The following is a 21,285-nucleotide window of genomic DNA, read 5'->3' as shown; positions in this document are numbered from 1 at the left end:
AATTTCCTCCAAATGTGTAGACTGACATGTCTTTAGTAATAGAACTGGTGCCTAAGATCCCTACTTTTTATCCTCCTTTACCTTCAGGCTACAAGATCCTTCATATTTTGAGTGCAGCTTTTCTGCTTTGTGCCTGCCAAGGACAGTTTCACTAAGAACAGGACTCCCCTCCTGCAGCACCAGCTCGCTGCTGGTGACAGACTGGCATCATTTTTGGCACTAGTGGTTTTGCCTTTCCCTAGCATGCTGTAACCATCCCAACACATCCTTTTAGCTGTGCCTGCTTTCCTGATGTGCATTCTGTGGGTCTGCTGTGTCCTGGGCAGGCTGGCAGGGCTGCAGGGAGCCAGCAGGATCATCCCCTGTGGCCCCAGAACTGAGCTCACTTTCCTGGGCATGGATCTGCACCCACGGGCACGGCTTTCCCTCTGTGAAAAACACCAGTCACTTCTTTTTAAATTTTTAAAAGTTTAATAGTAATGAAATGGTTACAAAAATAACAATATAATTAGAGTAATAAAAATTTTGGACAATTTGAATTAGGACAATACGAGACAATAGAAACAAAGAGTTACGGACATCTGAGTACCTTTTTCTGGACAGCATAAGCCCAAAAAAGGACACACGTTAACAGAGGATTAACCCTTAAAAGCAATAGCCTGTTGCATATTCATACATCTCATACGTGATGCATAAATTCCATTCAAACACAGGATTCTGTCTGGTCAGTGTCAACTTCTTCCTCTTAATCCTGACGGCGTCTTCAGAGCTGAGCGAGGCGGGAAGAAGTTCATTTCTTCTGATAATGGGGCAATAAATTCTCTTTCTCTGAAAGATTTCGGTGTCCTGTGGCTGCTGTCTCACTGCGAGTCCTTTCTTTAGGAAAAAAGTATCCTACATAGCATAGTTTCTATTTTAACCTTATGTTATAACCTAAAACTATATTTAACACACTACTTAAGAAAATTAATACAGCATAATTTTCTAACACAACACATATAATATTTTAATATTTGCAAGAAGCCAATCACACAATACACATTTTTCACACCTCGGAGCACGCTGAGCAACTGGAAAGAGTGAACGCTGTTACATCCCTCCCCTGCCTCCCGAATTTAAAATATTTTTTAAGGAAGCCTCCCCAGCGTCGCTTCCAGGAGTTTCTGTGGTCGGGCAGGCTCAGCCCGCGCAGCGCTGCCTTCAGCGCCCCTGAACGCCACGGCCCGGCCGGGACACTCCTGCACCCCGCGCCGCCAGGCCACGGAGCAGAGGGACAAACGAGACCCGCGGATTCCATTTAGCAATTGAACTGAAACGGCTTCCATTTATTGATTTTATGATTTGATTGATTTTATTCGGCACCCGGCGCCCTCGGCGAAAGGCTGTGTCGCGCGCAAGGCATGCCGGGATTTGTGGTCCTGGCCGTGGCGCGGCGTCCGGGCGGGTGGGGACGCACTCTCGCTCCCTGGCGCGGTTTGACCCTTCCGTCGCCCCGTCCTCTACCCCTGCCCCGCCCGTTGCCGCGACGCCACTGGCCGTAGCACATTCCTGCGCGGGCTGCGCGGCGGCGAGGGAGGAGTTCTGCTTCCGGGTCTGCCCGCGCCGGCGCCTGAACACAAAAGTGAGATCCTTGGTTCGTCCCGGGCTCCTCTCCCACAAAACCGGCCGTTCTCTGGTCCCGCACCCGTGTCCCACTTTAGCAAAGGTACTCCGATCGGCAGATAGGCGGAGACGCCGCGGACGGAGGGGGCGCCCATCAGGCACCGGGGAGGGCGGCCCTAGAGAAGCCGGGTGAAGAGGGAGGCCGGGGGCCTGCGGCGCCGCGCTCCCCGCCCTGAGATGCCAACCCGGCAGTCGGCGGCGCAGCTGCGAGCGCGGTGCGTGGGGCCGGGGCTCGGGGCGCCGGGCGGGCATGGGCGGCGCGGGGACAGGGGCTGCGGCACCGGGAGCGCTGCCTCGCCGCACGGCACGGGGTGAGAGCTGAGTCTCCCCCACGAGGCCGGGATGGGCGGGAGGAGGGGGGAATGGCGGGCGGTGGGAGTGCGAGTGCCGGTAGCGCTGAGTGCCGTGTCGCGCAGGTCCACCCGTCGTGCCCCGCCGCAGGATGGAGTTCGAGCTCCTGGAGAACGATGTGCTGGAGTCGCTGGAGGACCTGGGGTACGTGTCCGGGGCGGGAGCGGAGGGCGGCCCCCGCACGGACAAGCGCCGCTGTCCGCCCCGCACAGGCGGGGCCGCCCCGCTCCGGAGGGCCGCGGCTCGGGGCAGCGCCTGGAACGGCCCCTTTGGGTCAGAGCCGCCCCAGAGCCGGGTGGTGATGGTGCCCCAAGGCAGCCGGGCTGGCTTTCAGCTGCACGGCCCTGGCCAGTGAGTCCCTTCTCCGTGCGAGCTGATTCCCCTGATTCTGGCATGCCGCATGGTCTCTTGCTGCTCTGTTCTGCACAGCGGCCCTAGCTGACGGTGGCACAGCATAAAGAGATACCTCAGACAGTAAGAAAACTTTCAGGCTTGATATTGTTTTTGGGGAGGGAAGAGTAAAAAGAATTTCAAAAGAATTGCAAATGAGCAAGTGTTTTTCTTCTTTACATTTTTTAAAGGGTAATATAGCACAGGAGCCTTTTGCTGTGTGCTGTTACTTTGTCAGAGTCAGGAAAGGTTGCATAGGTATGAAAGGGAGAGCGTGGAGAACACGTCCTGCTGTAGGCTCCCATGGCTGTAAACTGTAGAGCTCAGAGGACAGGCAGCTACTATTTCACCTCTACTGCTGGTTGCATGCACACAGCTGTATTTACTGACATTGGCCCCATTCCCATAAATCACTTTGTGGCTAGAGTCATTATGCTCCAGCAAAGATTGTATTTCCAGGCTAGGTTAGTGGTGATAGTTGCAAAGTTTGACAAATAGGCTTCTGTCTTAGCAGCTATTTCTCTGACTGAAATGTGTAAAGGCAGCTCTGCCACAATGATTGACTTCTTTTTACTGTCATGTGTTTAAAAGGATACTAGTGGCTTGAAGGAGTTGTGATTTGTGCAGTTATAGACAGAAAGCGTTGTTGATTTCTGTTATTACATAAATAGGTAAAGCAAACAGTGAAAGTAGTTGAACAAGTAAGTTATATGAAGCAAAATTGACAACAGTGAAAAAGAAAAAGTTTGGAGGATGAAAGGCACAAGACCTCGGCAACATTGGTAACAACTGGGAAACTATTGCATGTGTCTAAAGGAATTCTGATTCTTGCTGTCTGGAAAGACTGGGGTGTTTGAGGCTTTCTGCTTTGGGAGTAGCTCTGTGGTCTTCATGGTTCAACTTACTTTTGTTCATCAGATACTGGAGATATTCCTAATATATCAGTTGTTTTTTTTTCTCATAGCATTACATGTTAGAGAGCTGTTTCTTTTTGTAGTTGTGCTCGAGGTGTTCAGATGGTGGCCTCTTGTCTTGTGCATCAGTTTGCTGAACTGTTGAAAAAGCAAACAGATGGGATAGTACAATGTTACCCAAGAGAGCATAGCTCTGGAAAACGTGCCATTGGCAGAAACAGAAGGAAAAAGCTGCTTGCAGTTAGGAATCTGCAAGTTGGATTATTGGCCAGATTGATGTGTAGCTGAAGTAATAATTTTAAGAAATAACACGCTCAAGATATTACCTCTGTTAAAGAAAAATTGTAGAAAAGATGCCTCTAGAAGATCTGAGCAGGGACTGAAATCCCAGTCCTGCCAAAACAAAAGGCTTGCCATTGCTTCCTTTCTACTTTGACCTATAACTGGATGATGCTTCTGCTCTGAGCCCCAGATGTTCCCAGACCTACACATGTAGGCCTGAGAGGTCTGTGGGGTGGGACTGGAGCTTGCTCTGATTATCCTCTGGAAGCATCCAGCCTACTGTGGTCATGCAGTAGGGCTGTAATACCTGAGATTACAGCTTCCCACCAGCTGCCAGTAGATTAACTGTGGCACCATCAAGCTGCTCTGTGAGGTGAAAGTTATTTTTGAGTGTGGCTTCTTCATCTTCCTTGGCTGAAGTAACAGGCCACTAGAGTGAAGGCCAAATCCTTTGTGTGTGGTATTAAGCACAGGAACAGAGTGAGGAAAGTTACATTTCAATTTGAGATGCTTTTTTATTGCTGAGGTTTGCCAAGAGTTGCCGGATTTGTTGGATTGTTGTGACGTGGTGGGTGACTTTATCTGGAAGTTCCCAAGAGAGATTTCATTTGGTTATGAGCACTCTTGGATGTCTGTCTCTTTTGGGGGCAGTATATCAAAATAATATTGTACATGTTTTTCCTAAAATACTGAGGTAAACTCTGACTTGTGTTTCTACCTGGTTGATAAGGCAGCCTTCTCCCTCTGAGAGATTATCAGTACACAGATGTCCTGAAAGCTGTGTTTTCTAAGATCTCATCTATAAACTCATGTTTTCTTACACTAGGTCTGATTTTTGGCTTATTTTGCTTATGTAAAGAACCAATTCCATTAATTTTTCTTGTGTATATTTAGGGAGGTTGGTTTTTCAAGAGATGATATTTTTATGCAGACCACTTTTGTAATATTTCTATCAAAGGCTTTGTTTTGTAAGGAGCCCTTTCATATGTGATAGGAAGTGACAGAAAAGATGCACTTGTTCAACAGTAATTATCCCACATGGAGAGCTCAGGAAGGATTCCTTGGGACTGCAGTTGCCCGGGATAGGTCTGTTGTCAGTAACAACTTCAGGAGGTGTAGGCAGAGAAGTTGCCACTGTACATGGTAACATTCTCCAGGAGGAAACCTTTGATGATGATATTTTGTGACACAGTCTCTGTGATGGTAAGTTAAGGTGCACACAAATTCTGAGTTTGCTCTGATGTTTTCAGTGTGGTTCTTGCTACAGTTCAGTCCAGGAATCACCATTCCATGAGATCAGCACTGCAGATGTGTTGTGGTTGTCGCTCTCAATATGTATCCAGCATGAAATAAATCTGTCCAAGGACACTGGTCCCAGCAGAGATGAATAAACTGTGCTTTTGTTTTCCCTCTCAGTTACAAAGGTCCCTTGTTAGACGACGGCGCGCTGGCTCAGGCGGTCTCCCATGGAGCCAGCTCCCCTGAATTCACCAAACTCTGCGCTTGGCTGGTGTCTGAGTTACGGCTCTTCTGTAAACTGGAGGAGAACGTGCAGGCAACCAACAGTAAGTAGTCATCACTCCACACAAACATGCACTTAGTCTGTGTTCCTGCAGGCCACAGAGATTAGGGCTGGCCATATCTCTTGTACCAGGGAGTCTTGTCTGCACACTGCCAGATTTTGGATATTTTCCACCTCAAGTTTGCCTGATGAACAGCCAGGAGAAATAATAGTGGTGATCAAAGAGTCTTTCTTCTGAAATTAGCTTTTTCTGTTAATTTTTCAACCATATTGTTTTTTAAAGTTCTTAGATGGATTTAGGGAAACATTAATGCTAATGGGGTTTTTACTAGATTGTGAGAATACTTTTATTTCAATGCTTCTATTTGTAATTTTGATGTCAGTAATACTACTTTCAAGGTAACATTCTTGTGTCTACAGTAACCATATCTTCTTTTTACTGTTAGTTCTCTTAACTCTGCTTGCTATGAATTTTTGAGAAGGAGCCTGAAAATGATTGTTTTTCATTTTGGTAGAAGAAGCAAACCATAGCTTTCAGAAAAAAAAAAAAAAAGTTAATTTTGGTTAGCTAGTCACGACAATCTACAGATTAAATTATTAAATTGGTGTGATAACCCACGTTCCTGAATATCTAATATATTAACTCATGATGCCTTTATGAGCTTAGCTTTGTATTTACTCAGTGGCCAAAGGTTGCTGCCTTTTACCTCAACATCTGTTACTTTCCTTTCTCTCTGTTTTTGACATATTCATTCTTTCTTCTTGGAGTGTATTTCCTATTCTTTCTCTGTAACAATACAGTATCTTACCCCTTCTAGTAGTACAAGGTTCCTATTTTTTGTTTTATGTAAAGATACAATCCAGAAGTCTTCCAACACCTATCTCAAGTACTTTAAACACAGTGACAGAAACATGTTAGCTGGAGTACCATGAAGTCCTACCTTCATTTTGTATGTCTTGGATTTAGGAATAACAGACATTTGGGGGTGAAGTCTCTTTCCAAAAGATAAAAAAAATGTTACTTCTCATCACTGCCTTTTTTACCTAACAAATTCTGATAAAGTTTCAGTAATTTTTGACAGAAATATCAGTCAAAAGTTTGGTTTATGTGACTTCCTTATTTTTAAAGGATATTGATATGAAATAGAATCAGTTGACAAATGTGAGCTTACAGGGAGAAAGAATAGAAAAAAGTGAGAACTCATAAGCCACATTTATTATTCACAATAGTTTTTAATGTCCCCTTTCATTATAGAAGTTGCCAGTGTCTGTTGTAGCTTGGAAAAGCTGTCAGTGAAACATAATTTTATATTAATGGAGCATATCATGGATCCAAACAGGTTGTGCTGTGTCTTGGAGGAACCCAGCAAATGCACTTGGCCTCCATTAAAAATGAGTCTTAATGTTAAATAGCAACTTGAGCAAAATAATTTTTTTAAATAGCTAATTCATTCTAATCATACCCCCTATATATTAGCAGTGAGTGAATTATTATTATTTTCTTTTTAAGGTCCAAATGAAGCAGAAGAATTTCAGCTTGAAATGAGTGGGCTGCTGTCTGAAATGAACTGTCCATATGCATCATTAACATCAGGAGATGTGACAAAACGCCTTCATAATCAAAAGAACTGTCTCTTGCTGCTTAGTAAGTTAAAAGGGTGCTTGCAAGCAAACCTGATTTTCTGCAAGATTTATAGTGTTGTTTCTTACACTTAATGAGGTACTGGTTTCTTTACCACAATGTACTACACTGTAGATACAGTAAAAATAATGCATATTTTTAGGTAATTTACAGCATCAGAGTATTATACTTGTGGGTTTACCAGTCAATATGTACCCAGTATATTGAGGGAAAATACTTTGAATGTTAACCTTTTTGATATTCACGAGCAAAAATCCTGTCCTATCACTTCTTAGAAGGCACAACAAAGGAGTTATTTGAAGACTTCTGCCAGAATTTAGCCACTGAACTCTACTTAGCATGGTTGTAAAAATGATCACTAACATCAGATGGATCATAATTTTAGAGGCTCCCAGTGTGATGACTTGCAAGGTGCAACAAAAGTTGCATTTTCCTACACTGACAGCAGTTGGAATTGTTATGAAGGAGAGAATGTTTTATCCCAGCTCCCAGTTCTTTTGATCAACATCCTTAGTAAATAGCTTCACTGTTACTTTCTGCTGATTGAAAGGAAATTAACATTAGCAATGGTGATGTCTTTCCTTTTCCATTCGTCATATCTCAATAGCTGAGTTGTTTTTTTTCTCCTTATGAGTGTTAGAGGAGAAGAAATATTACTTGAATTTGTAAAAGGTGTGTGATATTAATTCACATTACAATAAAAAAATAGAATCTTGAGTTAAAAACTGTAGTGCTAATTTTAACCTAATTTTAAAATCAAGATGAGGTAATGTTTTATTTGCTTCCTCAGTTGCTGCTGGTTCTTTAACTTTTCAAAACAGAAATTTAGTTCTGCCTTCTTCTGAGATACAAGAAATTATTTACAGAGTAGGTTCCTGTATTTCAACAGTAGGAGAAAGATGATGAGGCTTAATCTGAATATTTCTTATAGTATGTTTAAAAATGTCAGATGAACTGAGGTAGTTGTTTCATTGGAATAGTTTGTAGCTCAAACAATCTTCTCTTCAGCTTGTTTTCTGTAAGCCAAGCCATTCAATAAATTTGGCTTGTCTGTGACACACAGTTTATCCCAGAGGTCCTTTGGGATGTACATTTTGGTAATATAAGGCCGTGTTCAGGAGCTGAACTCTGGTATCCCATCTGGCAGGAATGCTGTGTTTACTGTCAAATGTGAAATTGCAGTAGTGCCAAATTCCTTTTTTGTGTACCACCATAGCAGCATAGCTTTCTGTAGCTGTGTTAAGTGAACTTATTAGGTATCCTCTTGCATGTGAGCCATAAAACTAGTTTTTTTCAGGAGAAACAGGATAACCCTGTAGTGAAATGCCAGGGTATTTTACATTTTAATGAAATGCAGCACAATTTGTCACTTGGAAAATGTAGCAGTATTGCTGGGAGATGAAAGCACCAAACAAACCCAAGTAATTAGGATTGATTGTCCTAATGTGCAGCATCACTAGAATACAATGTTAGGCACTAGCATCTGCAAAACAGAAAGTACAGGAGTTTCAGGCTGGTTCAGAAAAGTTGTGCAAAAAAAGAATGGCTATCTGAAGAACATTCATCTTAGTGATAGACTTTAAAATTTCTGTCCTTGTTAGGGGAGGTTGAAGATAGCTTAAATATGATCTCTAAATTTTTGAGACAAAATTCTCCTGCTAGTTTCTTTTTCAGTAGGCCTGAAAAGAGTGTAAATAATTGAAAGCTCAATTAAGAAAAACCTGTATAAAGTGTTGCTGAAAGAACTTACAAAGGATACTTCACTGTTTTATGTATTTTAAGAGTTTTTTTATTTATAAGGTAATCTGTGTCTTTAGCAGATGACATTCTAGAGATCATTAAAATGCTCTGTTCTTTTCTTAATCTTTTTATCTGTCCCAGTTTTATAAATAATAAGCTTCTTTTGTGTATCTGTGGGTTTACTTCCCTGCTCACAAGTGTGTCTGCAGTATCAGTTTTTCTTATTTTTAGAAGTGTTTATGTATATTATTGCTATGGTCACTCACTATGATTAATGAGAAAAGTATTGTTAAACTTGTGCTTTTTTTAAAATTCAAACCTTAAAGTTTTGACACCTGCAAACAAAGGCTGTTTATATAATTGTAAATTTATATCACTGTAAATGACATCTGATGTTGAAATTCTGGGTATATACTGTGTTCAGAAATTGTAATTTTTATTTTTCTCTTTTTGTTTGATGGAGTTACAATGTAATGGTAGGCTCTTACAGTTCTGATATTGAAGAAAATTTCAGCTATTCTAGCTTCTATTTCATCATTACAGCCTTCCTTTCTGAAGTTATTGTACACATGAATTCTCAATAGTACTTCTCAGTGGGATTATTCTTCCACTCTACATTTTGTATGGAGAAGTAGAGGAGATTCATCTGACATTTCACTTCTCTCTACTCGTTACCTTGCTTGTTTCCTAGAGCCTCGAGAAGTGCTTGCTTGTCTTCCCTAAAATACACATCTCAGTCCCTCATCCTGCTTGTTTCCATGTTCCTAATTTCCTGTCTTTGTGGGCAAAACCTGAAGGAAAAGAGCTGTGCTCTCTTGAACTTTGGGATTAATACTTGCTGGAATCATAGGGATTTTTTCCAGCCTTTAATTGGTTGTACTAAACCCGTCCTCTGTTTGTTTCTAGCACTGAACTCAGTAATTGTAAATATGAGTGCCCTTGAAGATACAAGAAAATCTAAGATACAAGATATCTTGAAGATACAAGAAATTTTGTAGATACAAAATTTCTATCCCTCCTTCTATCTAAAACAGTCAATTTGCCCATGTGTTGTTTGTAAGCACTTGAGTTTTCACTGGCTCTAAAATAACTCTTTAATATCTGATTGTCAAATCTAATTTTTCTTACCCCAGCATACCTCATCTCAGAACTGGAAGCTGCCAGAATGCTGTGTGTGAATGCCCCTCCTAAAAAAGCCCAGGAAGGGGGTGGCAGTGAAGTCTTTCAGGAGCTGAAAGGCATCTGCATTGCTTTAGGCATGTCCAAGCCTCCCGCCAACATAACGATGTTCCAGTTCTTCAGCGGAATTGAAAAAAAAGTAAGATCCAAAGGAAGAAAAGTTTGAATATTTATGATGTTGTTGTTTTGATGGAAAATAGTTCTGCTACCTGGGTGAGATTTGTCTCTTGTGAAATTCCAGTGTTTGAATTGTGAAGTAGAGTACATGTGTTTTACTGCATATTCTGAAATTCTGAAAATTATTTTGAAAGCTTTTCCCGTGCCAAGGCATGAGGTCAGGGACTGTTGCTATCCTCACTTTTCAGGGTGACTGGTCTAGGTTTTGATGCATCACTTGTTGCAGAAGATATAGAAAATGCTAATCTTAGGCCTCAGGAAGGATGTTAAAGAGAAATGTTTTTCAAGAAATACACCTAAACAAATTTGTATGGGAACCTAATGTTTAAAGATGTTTTGGTTAAAAGGTGGTGTAGCAAAAGTAAAACTTAACACCTTCTCCCTAAGACTTCATAATTTCTTGTGATTCCATTTATTTTTATTCCTTGCATGTGTGTGTTCTCCAGGATTTTGTGATTTTTTTAAAATAAATTTACTTCTGAGTAACTTTTATTAATCAGAGAAATTAAATTGAGTAGACTGTCCAATGCACAGACCAATGGTTGGGGACAGAAAGCTTTTAAATAACTTTTAGTGACTTAATTTTCAGGATATGGGAGAGCAGAACAGCAGATAAGGGTTGTCTTCTGCCATTCCCTAACTTTAAAGAACAGATATGGGTCCCTTCCAGTGCAGAATATTCTGAGATTACAAAGCTCCCCAAAACAGTGCTATTTGAAAGCACTTAGGTTTAAAATCTTGAATAAATTTGGCCCAGTATCATTGGAAAACCAGGTCACTGCATGTGTTAGATCACATTGCTGGAATGAACAGGTTGGTGGTTTTTTCCCAAACTGCTTTGGAAGTTTTTGTCACTGCCACTCCATGACTTCCCCCTTGAAGTCCTTAGAAATTTTGAGATGAGATAGATAATTTGTATCCAAACTCCTAAAATGCAAGATAGTTAAAATTTCATACTAAAGATTTTTCTCCTTTTGATTGTAAAGAGGGGTCCTTCTTTGTATCATTTTACATTTTACATCATCTTAAAATAAGCTTTTTGATACAAGTGTGGATTCTTTTCTGGATTAAAGAGATGATGTGTATAATAATCCTTATGGCTTCAAGAGTAGCAGTACCTCATGGTGTCTTTGTTTTTACTGCTGATCTATTCTACAGTCCCTTCTCTTAATTTTTAAATAATTATAGCTGAGACTACCAGAAATCTAAAAACAGTTACTTTCCAGAAAAAGTATGCTTGGCTCTCTGTTCCAGAGAAAATAACTTGATATTGGAGGTTGCTGTGTCATGCCTTTCACTGTCCAACAGTCCTCTCCTTTATTTGAATCTTAAACTAATTTTTTTAGCCAGGGCTTATATTTTTACATGTCTCTTAACAGCTGAAGGAAACTCTAGCAAAGGTTCCACCTAATCATGTTGGAAAACCTTTATTAAAGAAACAACTGGGACCAGCTCACTGGGTGAGTAGTTGCAGGTATTAAAGCCCATTTCCCTTTTTCAAGTGTACAAAGTATTGATCCTGTGTGTTGCAAAGTGATTTTTTTTTTCTTTCTGAATATGAGAAGATAATTTCTTGCAGTATAATGTAAATGTTGGTACACTAAATGTACAGCAACTGATAATATCTTAGACTCATGAATCTCTAGGTCCAGGTGCAGGTTAAACCTTTCCAAAATGAGAGACCTACAGTGGTGGTACTGACCAGCATGCTTGTGCAGTAGCTTAAGCCTTCTTCTCCTGCCCTTTACCAGCCCTGTCTGTGTGTCCTAGTCCTGCTGAGATGGTGGCATGTCTGCTTCTGGGGCTTCCTTTTAGCTAAGCTGTGGGTCTGTTCATAATGTCCCCCTCTTTTTGTCACTTGGAGTAGTCTGCTTCCTTCACAGCTTCTCCAAGAGGCAGTGAGTATGCAGGTAGGGGCTGGGAAAGACATTGTACACCCAGGCTGCAGAGCTGTGATCTTTTCCAGCTGGGATTTGTCACCTGCTGTGCTAGGAGCCTGGTGCCTGGGTTAGTCACTGCTGCTGCACTGAGCTCACAGCTATGGCTGCTGCTGCAAGGCTTCAGGTCTCTCTTGTCTGTCTGACTTGAAGCTGAAGCACTTAAGTGGTGAATCTTCCCCCAGCAGCCTGCTTCCTTCAGTGCTTGTATTGTTGAGACTGAAAGTAGGCCCTGCTGCCCTTCCTCCAGCCAGGCCTCTTTAAATGCACATCAATATAAATATGCTCTAATGGTGCATATCTCACCTGCTGCTCTAACTAAACACTGTCTGCTATTAGCTGTTTCTCATGATCTTTTCCTATAGAGCACTTTGTTGTTTTGCCTGTATGCAGACTGTGCTTTAATCAAGATCCTCTTGCAGTACTGTACTTACTTTCAGTCCTTTATCTTTGCTCTATCTTTATCCTTAAGCTTTCTACTTTTTAAGAAGGCACGAACATCCTGTTTCTTAGAAGTTACATATACCCTTGCTTCAGCTTGTTGCCTGTAGTATCTTCTCACCTTTGTTTCTCTGTCCTGATGGATGTTGAGAAGTGCCTTGGCAGTGTGTGCAGTTTTTGTGCTGTTAGAAATGGTAGAAGGCTGAACATGAGCCATGGAAGCTTCAGGAAAATAACATCAGCAGGCACAGCTTGGCTGTGAGTCCATTTGACAAAGTAGATAATTGCAATCTTAAGCCATGCATATTATCTCTCTGTTAAACTCTCTTCCATCCACATAGTTTATGAAGTAGAAACACTTTAATCTATAGATTGTTTGCAAATTTTTGTTTCAGGAAAAAATTGAAGCAATTAATCAAGCCATAGCCAACGAATATGAAGTCCGAAGAAAACTGTTAGTCAAACGTTTGGATGTTACTGTGCAATCCTTCGGCTGGTCAGACAGAGCTAAGGTACAGGCAGCTTGCTGTGAATTCCTGGTTGATGGTAACACTTTATAAGTATCTCTGGAAAACTGCATCATTGTTTTGTCCTTCATGAGTTAGAAATAGTCACAGGAGTTGTCTGGCTTTGTTTTGAGTGTCTAAAGAAGTTTATGACAATGGAAGAGGAGAAAAAAATACTTTACTTAAAACTGTTGGATTTTAAATCAGTCTGTAAAATGAGAAGTCAGACTGTGTGTAGCTACACACCAAAGCAACTGGAAAAAGTAGAGATTACTGATCCAACTTTGTTCTGGGTACCATAATGTGAACCATTAAGTGCTGTGTCTTGTGTGATGGTAGAAAAGCACCTTCCTGTTGACCATCCCTTATCTTACTTTGTGTTGTTCACAGCAGTCAGATTTCCTTAACTCTAAGTGTGTCTGCAGTCACAACTCCACAGATGCACATGAGAAAAGCTGCTAAGTCGCTACTTGTTCTTACCTTATAGACAGAGTAATGCTTTATGTGCTTCTTTTGTCTTTGAACCGTGCAAGTGGCTGTGACATGAGATCTGTTCTCCCTTGAGTACATGATACATATTCTGCTTTTAGGAATAATTACAGGATTTCCCTATTTCCTATGTCTCAGAAAGAAATTACAAGGTTTTAAAAAATAGTACATATAATTTATTTTCCAGGACTAAACCAGATGTGCTAACATGGTGTTAAGTATACTGCTGACAGTGCTTGAGACAGTTACTAGTGCTAAACTGTGACACATAGAATCATTGAGTGTTTTTTCTTCATAAATGTTTTTTCAAAAAGCAGCTATACTTTAATAATAAACTGTGACCTCTCTGTCCCATTTTGTTTCATCATCTGAGTAGGGCTCTAATGGTGTACTCTCTCTTCAGGCTTTTTAGTAGATGACTGAAGAACTATCTGATGGTTTAAATACTTTAATAGTGAATAAAAATGAGCAAAAGGGTGAATTATGTTTTTAAAAGAGGGATTTCTAATTGTGTTACAGCTTTGGCATCTTTATCCATGTGGTTTTGTGTTTTTTCCTAGGAATTATCAGATACTTTTGAACTTGACTAGTTAAAAACCCACAAATTGTGTATATGCATTTATATATATTAAAATGCAAATTTTTTTTGAAGCATAACAATACAAATTTGGAGAATGTTGCTGTAGTATTCCAGACACACAAAAGAGTTTAACAGTAAGTTTTAGAAATATGATAATTTTATTTTTATTTGAAAAGTATCAGAATATAATCATATGACTAAATAGCCACTTCTCCAGATAGTGGAAACACCAGGGAAAAAACCCTTGCAGTCCACTATTACGATTTTTTTTAACTTAAAATTTTAATTTTCACCTAAAACAGTATCATAGGACCAAAATATTGTGCTCAGAGCTCAGTCAAACTTACCAGGGAAAAACACACAAGTACTAGAAAAACACACTGGTGAATACTTTTGCTTCTCCTACCTTTAGCCAGGTCTATATCCCAGTTTTCTGCCTTTGGATGGAAAACAAGATTTTTTAGGATTTTAAAATGTGCTTCTAAGTTTTTGCACTGTTAAGATATGTTGGAAAACCTGATTTGCCTATCCCCACTGCCATCATCTGCATTCAGATTGCAATCTATATATCCTGACTGCATCACACACTACACTCTGTTGATGACTGAAGAGAGCTGTAGCTTGTGTAGTAACTCATGTGTGGTAGCACAGATTGTCCTGTGTCTCAGCTGGAAAACTTTTGAGGTGTTCAAGAATGCCTTGTATGTAATGTCTCTTCCTCTACTGCCTTTCAGCATTAACCACTCTGGCTAAGTTGAGTGTAGGATCTCATTTCTAGCTCTGCCAGGCCCTCTTGATGCCTTGTCTTTGTGACAAAGCTGACAGGAATGTAGGGTGAAATGAGGTAACAGGACCTTTTTCTGCTGCTAACTGCTGGAGATGGGGTGATGCTGGCCCAGCTGGAATGGGTGCAGGTCAGGGTGAAGGCACAGAATGGGGTCTGGAGGCTAAACACAAATGTGTTTCACTTTCAGTGGCTTCTGGATTTTAGCAGTAATTCATGTAACTATATGGCACACTTCTGTTCTGTGTTTGCCTGGAAGTAATACAGTCTGATGTGTATGTTGAAATTGTCAGCTCATTGGTGTCTTGGCATTTCAGTCAGAATTGTGTTTCCTATTTACTTAAGAAATTAATGTGACAAATGCTAGTTTGATTGAAGTAATCCTCAGTTATAAAGTGGTTCTCACTGATTTTATATTAACTTTTTGTTCTATTTGCAGTAGTGGCTTGTTATTCAGTGCTGATTTAATTCTTTTCATGAGATGTCCCATTGTTTTAACTGAGTGAGTTTTATTTTTCTTTGCTCCAACAGAGTCAAACAGAAAAACTGGCTAAAGTCTACCAGCCAAAACGTGCCCTCTTATCTACTAAGTGCACTATATCAATTGCAAATCTCTTGGCAGCTCGGCAGGATCTGTCCAAGATTATGAGAACAAGCAGTGGATCCATCAGAGAGAAGACTGCATGTGCCATTAATAAGGTACCTTTGGGGACAAATGTCTTGTTCTTTTAGGAATATTTAAGTAACTTGAATGTGGTAATAAATACTATTTTTTTTTCAGGATTGTAAGTGGAATTTGGAAATAAAGGATAAGAAACTTGTTGTTTATGTATTGCAGATAATGCATCAGTAGACTATGGATAGTGCAGTTTCAGCTTTTGAGGTTCTCAGTGTCCCTTCTTTGGGGCAGTAAAAATTGCTGAAATACCTTGGATTGCTTACAGTGGGAGTAGGCCTGCTCTGTCTGGCCAGAATTACAAAAGCCATTACTCTGCTGCTGCCTGATTCTGCCACCATGTCTAAAATAACATCTACATAGTAACTCTGTTTCTGGTCTGTGTAAATAGAATGTACTGAGATCACAAGGGAAGGATCCCACAAATTAGATTGCCCTGGGTACACAAATAGATTACAATCAGGTGTATAGTTCTAATAATGACATAGGAGAAACATGACGTAGACTAAACAATTTCCCTTGTTTCAAAAATTATGATTTTACAAGAGTAATAGGCTCAAAAAATCTATGAGCTGAACTTGCAGCTCAGTAGCTATGTACAGCAGCATACTTGGTGCTTTAAAATTGTGGGAATAGGTGCATGCTCTTCTACCTTTTGAGTACCAACTGTACCTCTGGTAAAGTTCTAATTAATTTAGGAGGGAACAGCGGTGTGGTGATTTGGCCACAGCCCATCCAACCCAAATAATTTCTGCACCTTTTTAGTGTTGTTGGTGTGAAAGAAATTATGTAGTAAGACAGGTTGACCCTATCATCAGACTGTATGTCTGCAGTACTGCCCTGCTGCTGATGTATAATCTGTTAACTTATCTCCATTATCAATATTAAATGTTTTCCAAAACAGTAGCATAAAATAGCAAAGTGGCCTACTTCCATTGAAGCTCCTTTGTTATATTTCTTCAAAACTTCAAGCAGTACAAATGTCCTGTCCCATTTTGCCTTGCTAAATTTTTAAGGTCACACCATCCTTAGACAGGTAAAGACCTCTAGAGTCTTGTCTCACACCTGTCTGTTGTTAAGTTTCTCCATATCCTCACTGAAAAATAGAATTTTTTGCCCCTTATTTACCAAGTCAATGGCTTCTGCAGGAACTCAGAGCACTAGTTAGGAGAGAGAGTGTGTTACACTGTACTTGTGCTTATTTGAGTTTAGCACCCTGCATTAATGAAGAGTTAAGTGAAAGACTGTGTTGGTGCTGCCCATGGTGATGTGCCTGCTGTTTGACTTGTCTTGTTAGCAGTCCTTCAGAGGGCTGTCAGATTCAAACACAAAATTTGCCTGGATGTAAAAACCTTGGAGTGGGTGCTGCCTGTGGTGTGTCTCAGTAGATGTGACTCTTGTGTGAGGTGTCACAACTCCTATGGCAGTTTTCCCTTTCCCTTTGCAGGTGCTAATGGGCAGAGTGCCTGACAGAGGAGGAAGGCCCAATGAAATAGAACCTCCACCTCCTGAGATGCCACCGTGGCAGAAAAGACCAGAGGGTGGCTCGCAGCAGGGCGGTGGCAGAGGAGGCAGAGGTGGCTACGACTCTTCCTATGGAGGGCGGGGAGGTTACGACCACGGGGGTCATGACCGAGGAGGAAGAGGAGGCTACGACTCATCGTACGGAGGGCGAGGAGGTCACGAACAAGGGAGCCACGATCGAGGGGGACGAGGAGGACGTGGTGGTTATGATCATGGTGGCCGAGGAGGAGGAAGAGGAAACAAGCTTCAAGGAGGCTGGACAGATGGCGGAAGTGGTGGCTACCAGGATGGCGGCTACAGGGAGAGCAACTACAGAGATGCAGGTTTTCAAACAGGTGGCTACCATGGTGGTGGTGGCTACCAAGGAGGAGGCTATGGTGGCTACCAGTCATCTTCTTATTCTGGAAGTGGCTACCAGGGGGGTGGTGGTGGTGGTGGTTACCAGCAAGACAACAGATACCAAGATGGCGGGTCCCACAGTGACCGAGGGGGCGGCCGTGGAGGAGGGAGGGGTGGCCGTGGTGGTCGCGGTGGCCGAGGAGGTCAAGGAGGCGGCTGGGGGGGCAGAGGTGGACAGAACTTTAATCAAGGAGGGCAGTTTGAGCAGCACTTCCAGCATGGAGGTTATCAGTATAATCAATCTGGCTTTGGACAAGGAAGACACTTCACCAGCTGAGGCTGCTAAAAATTTACACTTCAGCAGAGCTCACATAATAGAAACCTGGTTTCAGAGGCCTGACTTAAATGCTGCTTGAATTAGTACAGGTTTGTACACAGCAGGTAGAATCTCTTTGGGTGGGATGTTTTGCATAGAGCGAAGCACAATTTTGTGTAGCCCTCCCCACCCACCTCTGCCTGTCTGAATGAAAGACATTGTCACTACCCCCTGCACCCTAAACATCAATTAATAGCCATGCTTTTTGGATGTTGGACTGGTTCCCTCTGCTCAAAACACTTTTGTTCTAAATAGCCTGCTGTGTTTGCCTTCTATTTTGATTTGGAGAAATACCAAGACCTGTCAAATTTGTCTGTTATAGTACACACTAGAACTTCTGCATTTTTCCCCCAAATCATTGTTGAGTTACATGTTCTAAACCAATCTGGAGTGTTGCTTTTCTTCTCGCTGACCTCTTGTTTCAGTCACGATGCTGTTACAGTGCGTGTGTGCGCGCACAGGGAACTCTGACAAACGGGGTTTTATATTATCTGAGCTCTACTGTGGATGCCATGTTCAGTAGCCTTATCTCCTGCTAAACCACCTTTTCCCACCTGCTCAACAATGAAGACTGACCGCCGCCAAAATCTGCAAAGATCATTTCAAACTAAGCTAAATTGTGAACGATAGTGTGTGTAGGCCTGTAGTTAGGTGTAGCAATTCAAACTGACCTGCATCCATCCAAAACAAGTTGCTCCTCCTCCAAACCTAATTTTTACTTGAAATCAGCTAGAAGAAATGACAAACTGAAGTTTATTTTATTTACAAGTTCAATACCACTCGCTCAGCAAATCTAGGGCAATTTGTTTTGGGGGTTGTCTTTTTAAAGAAATGCACTACGGCCTGGGAAGATTAGTTCCTGCCTGGAGGAAGCCCTTTTATTATTGCTGCAGAAAACAAAACCTGGCTGAGTTTGGTGTTCTAATGTTTGGGTTTTTTTCTTTACTGAAAGCCACATAATGCTTCTTGCTGGGTTTTTTTGTGTACATAAACATTGTCAAAAAGCTGTGAAAGAAAATGGCTGAAGGTGTGCTGTTGTATAAAAGGTGAGCAATAAAAGTATCTGTATGTTCTGTTTGCTTTAGTTTCTTTTCCTTGACAGTAAAAAGCAGTTGCTACAGTAACTGGGAATTCATGGAGATTTCTGTCTTCTTCATCTCTTTTTTTATTGTAACCTATATTATATTTTGTAGTTGTCCCAGCTGTACCTTGCATTCTGCCCTTTGAGAGGCTGTCAGAACAGCAGCAGGTGGGAGGAACTGATCTTCATTTGCTCTGACTTTTGTTCTGTTCCTCTCTCTGACCTGGTGTAGCAGCTTGTAGTACTCTCTTGCTGTGTAAAGTTATTCTTAGGTTCTGTGAGCACATATCTCCCAGGTTATGGACCTGCATGCCGTGTGAACTTGGTATGCTGCTTCTGGCAACTTCCTGGTGCTCTGCAGCGTTGTGGAAATGTAGGTTCCTGCTGCCATGCTCAGATCACTGTAGCAGAGGCTGTGATGATAGCAGAGTCTTACCTGTTTTGTCCTTGGGGATGAATCCAGATTGATGCAGGCAGGAGTTCCTTGGCTTACAGTAATACATGAGTATCTGAGAGAATCTCTCCAACGCTGGTGTTGCTGTAATTCAATGTAGTCATGTAAATAAGCTAAAAAAATCATTTAGAACTGATTTGCCTGTATTTCATGCAACAGTCAACCTGAAAATCTGTTTGATTTATTGCAGCCACTAGATGCTGCTAGTGATTCACGGGTTTGGAAGGAAAAGTCCCTGAGAAAGACACTTGGGAATCTGACTTAATGGCTTTTCTCCTTTAGTGTTTCAAACAAATCTAACAAGCCTGATGAGGGAAAAGCTTTCTGTATTGAACTCAGGTCTTTGAGAACCACTGATACACATCTATCTATGCCTAACAGTGTTCAAATTATCAGCATCTAAAACTGAATGTTGCTGCTTCACAAAGGTTTATTGATTTCTTACAGCAGCAGTCTCCAGAGAAGGTGTCTCCCATGTAATACTTTGTCATGAGTATTAGCTGGTGATGAGCTGCATTCTTGCCAACATAATTAGTAGGCATTTTTTTCAGAATTAGGGTTCCTACAATGGGGCAGTCCTGGACTAGCAAATGCAAAGAGGTTGACAAATTAAAAGAGCCTTTTGCTGGGAATGTAATCTCTTCAAGCTGACAGCTTCCTCTTTTCTTCACACTCCTCACTGTAAGGAGGATGGTGCTTTCTGTCAGTGCATTAAGAGTGCTGTAAACATGTTCCTAGCAAGAGGAAACTCAGGAGGCTCTTCAGAGAGCCCCTGGGGGAGTTACATCAGTGCCTTCAGAGATTGCTTTCTGTGCCAGAACTGCCAGTTCCTCTGCAAGGCTGTAGCTGTTGCTGCAGTGCAGAGTCTCACCTTTGCACACTGTGACATGGTGAATTGATGCTGGGGTGGAGTAGGAGCTTCCCCTTCCTCCTCACAGATAGCTTTTTATCATCAAAATATGCTCCTTCTCCTCCTTCCTCTTCCACGACTTAGGGTAAGCCAAGTCCCAGTTTATTCCTGTTTGAGGGGGAAAGTTAAAAAAAAAATCAGAAGTCAACACCAGGAGGCTTTACTCTTCCAACAGGAAAGAAAACACTGTGCTTCTGCCAGCTGTTGTTGTTTTTCCTTACTCTATTGTTTCCTCCTAGTGTGCTGTGACTTCTTTGTTCCCCAGAGAAAACAAGCTTTGTGTATGTGGAGAGAGCAGCTTTGATTAATGAAAGCAAACAGCCACTGCTTTGTTATTCTCTGTATGATGTTCTGATAGTTACTGTTTTCCAAACATGATTTCTGCACTGCTGCACTGGGAGGAATCTCTTAAATAGAAGCTGGGAGAAGTGAGATGGGTTGTGGATGTTATTAGACTGTGGTGGATTGGATATACATGTTTGATTTCATTGTGCATCATGATCAAAAGCAGAACTCCAGCAGATTAAAAAGGCAAGTAAGCAAGCTAGGGGAACAGTGTTCTTCCTCTTGGCCTTCCTGTTCCTTGCCACTCTTCTCCCACAAGCTGTAGGCATCTTATTCTGTTTTTTCCATCTGCCTTTTTTCTCTAGCAGCTTTTGTTTCCTAAAGGCTTCACTTGCATTGCCTTTCCATTCCCTGTGTTAGGATCACTGTCTCTCAAGCATTGTCAATATGCAGTAACATAACTATGGGGAGAGAGAGGCACACTTGCTTCCTACATCAGGTGCATTACTCCCTGACTCGCAATACCATGATCCATATGCACTGTAGTCATAGTTGAGTTTTCCTTGCAGGTCTGAGGAAGAGATAAAAATTGACTTCTTACTGTCAGTAAAGGAGTACCACAGCCAGGAGGGAAAGTGGGTCAAACTGAGCTTGCACTGTACATAACTCAGAGCCTTTTGGCTTGTAGCTGCTCCCTGAGTAGTTTTATCTTTAGCTGGCTGGTAATTGCTCTCTTGATGAGATTCTTCTACTTCAGCAGCCAAAATCCTGAAATGTGTAGCTCCATGGTGCTGTGCCATGATGGCTGATGGCCCCAGAGGGCCTCCTCAAGTTATGGATTTGGCTTCTCAGCCAGAGCCTGTGGGTAACCTGCCTTAAGGCTTCAGCTGTCTGTCTCCAGGACACTGTTACTTGCATCTGAATTGAGGAAAGTGGCAAGTGCCTCAACCAACCTCAGGCTCAATTAGAACCTAGAGGCTTACCAGTCAACTATCTGAGATAGAAATTGGGAGAAGGGAAGCAAGATTCATGGCAGTAGATAGT

General features: G+C 41.7%; 1 protein-coding gene across 2 annotated transcripts; it reads left to right on the top strand.

Moving 5' to 3' along the window:
* Nucleotides 1–1,623: 1,623 nt before the first annotated feature.
* Nucleotides 1,624–18,584, top strand: FAM98A (family with sequence similarity 98 member A). Of its 2 annotated transcripts, none has more exons than XM_058020159.1 (9): nt 1,624–1,705; nt 2,079–2,157; nt 5,016–5,164; nt 6,632–6,766; nt 9,637–9,821; nt 11,239–11,319; nt 12,633–12,749; nt 15,128–15,295; nt 16,720–18,584. In XM_058020159.1, exons 2-9 carry the CDS (start codon nt 2,105–2,107, stop codon nt 17,470–17,472), a joined length of 1,641 nt encoding a protein of 546 aa, XP_057876142.1. In that variant the 5' UTR covers nt 1,624–1,705; nt 2,079–2,104; the 3' UTR covers nt 17,473–18,584. The 2 variants fall into 2 exon arrangements, with proteins under 2 accessions (XP_057876142.1, XP_057876141.1); XM_058020158.1 differs by lacking the exon at nt 1,624–1,705 and adding an exon at nt 1,797–1,877.
* The last annotated feature ends 2,701 nt before the right edge of the window (nt 18,585–21,285 follow it).

This window comes from Melospiza georgiana, chromosome 3 (genome assembly GCF_028018845.1).
Source record: "Melospiza georgiana isolate bMelGeo1 chromosome 3, bMelGeo1.pri, whole genome shotgun sequence".
In the NCBI taxonomy this organism is placed as follows: domain Eukaryota; kingdom Metazoa; phylum Chordata; class Aves; order Passeriformes; family Passerellidae; genus Melospiza; species Melospiza georgiana.
This window is presented reverse-complemented; position numbering and strand designations above follow the sequence as displayed.

Excerpts from the sequence above, each read along its gene's own strand:
- FAM98A (XM_058020159.1), top strand. The coding sequence starts at position 2,105 with ATGGAGTTCGAGCTCCTGGAGAACGATGTGCTGGAGTCGCTGGAGGAC. Across the intron at positions 9,822-11,238 it reads TCAGCGGAATTGAAAAAAAA|CTGAAGGAAACTCTAGCAAA; the intron begins GTAAGATCCAAA and ends GTCTCTTAACAG. Across the intron at positions 12,750-15,127 it reads GCTGGTCAGACAGAGCTAAG|AGTCAAACAGAAAAACTGGC; the intron begins GTACAGGCAGCT and ends TTGCTCCAACAG.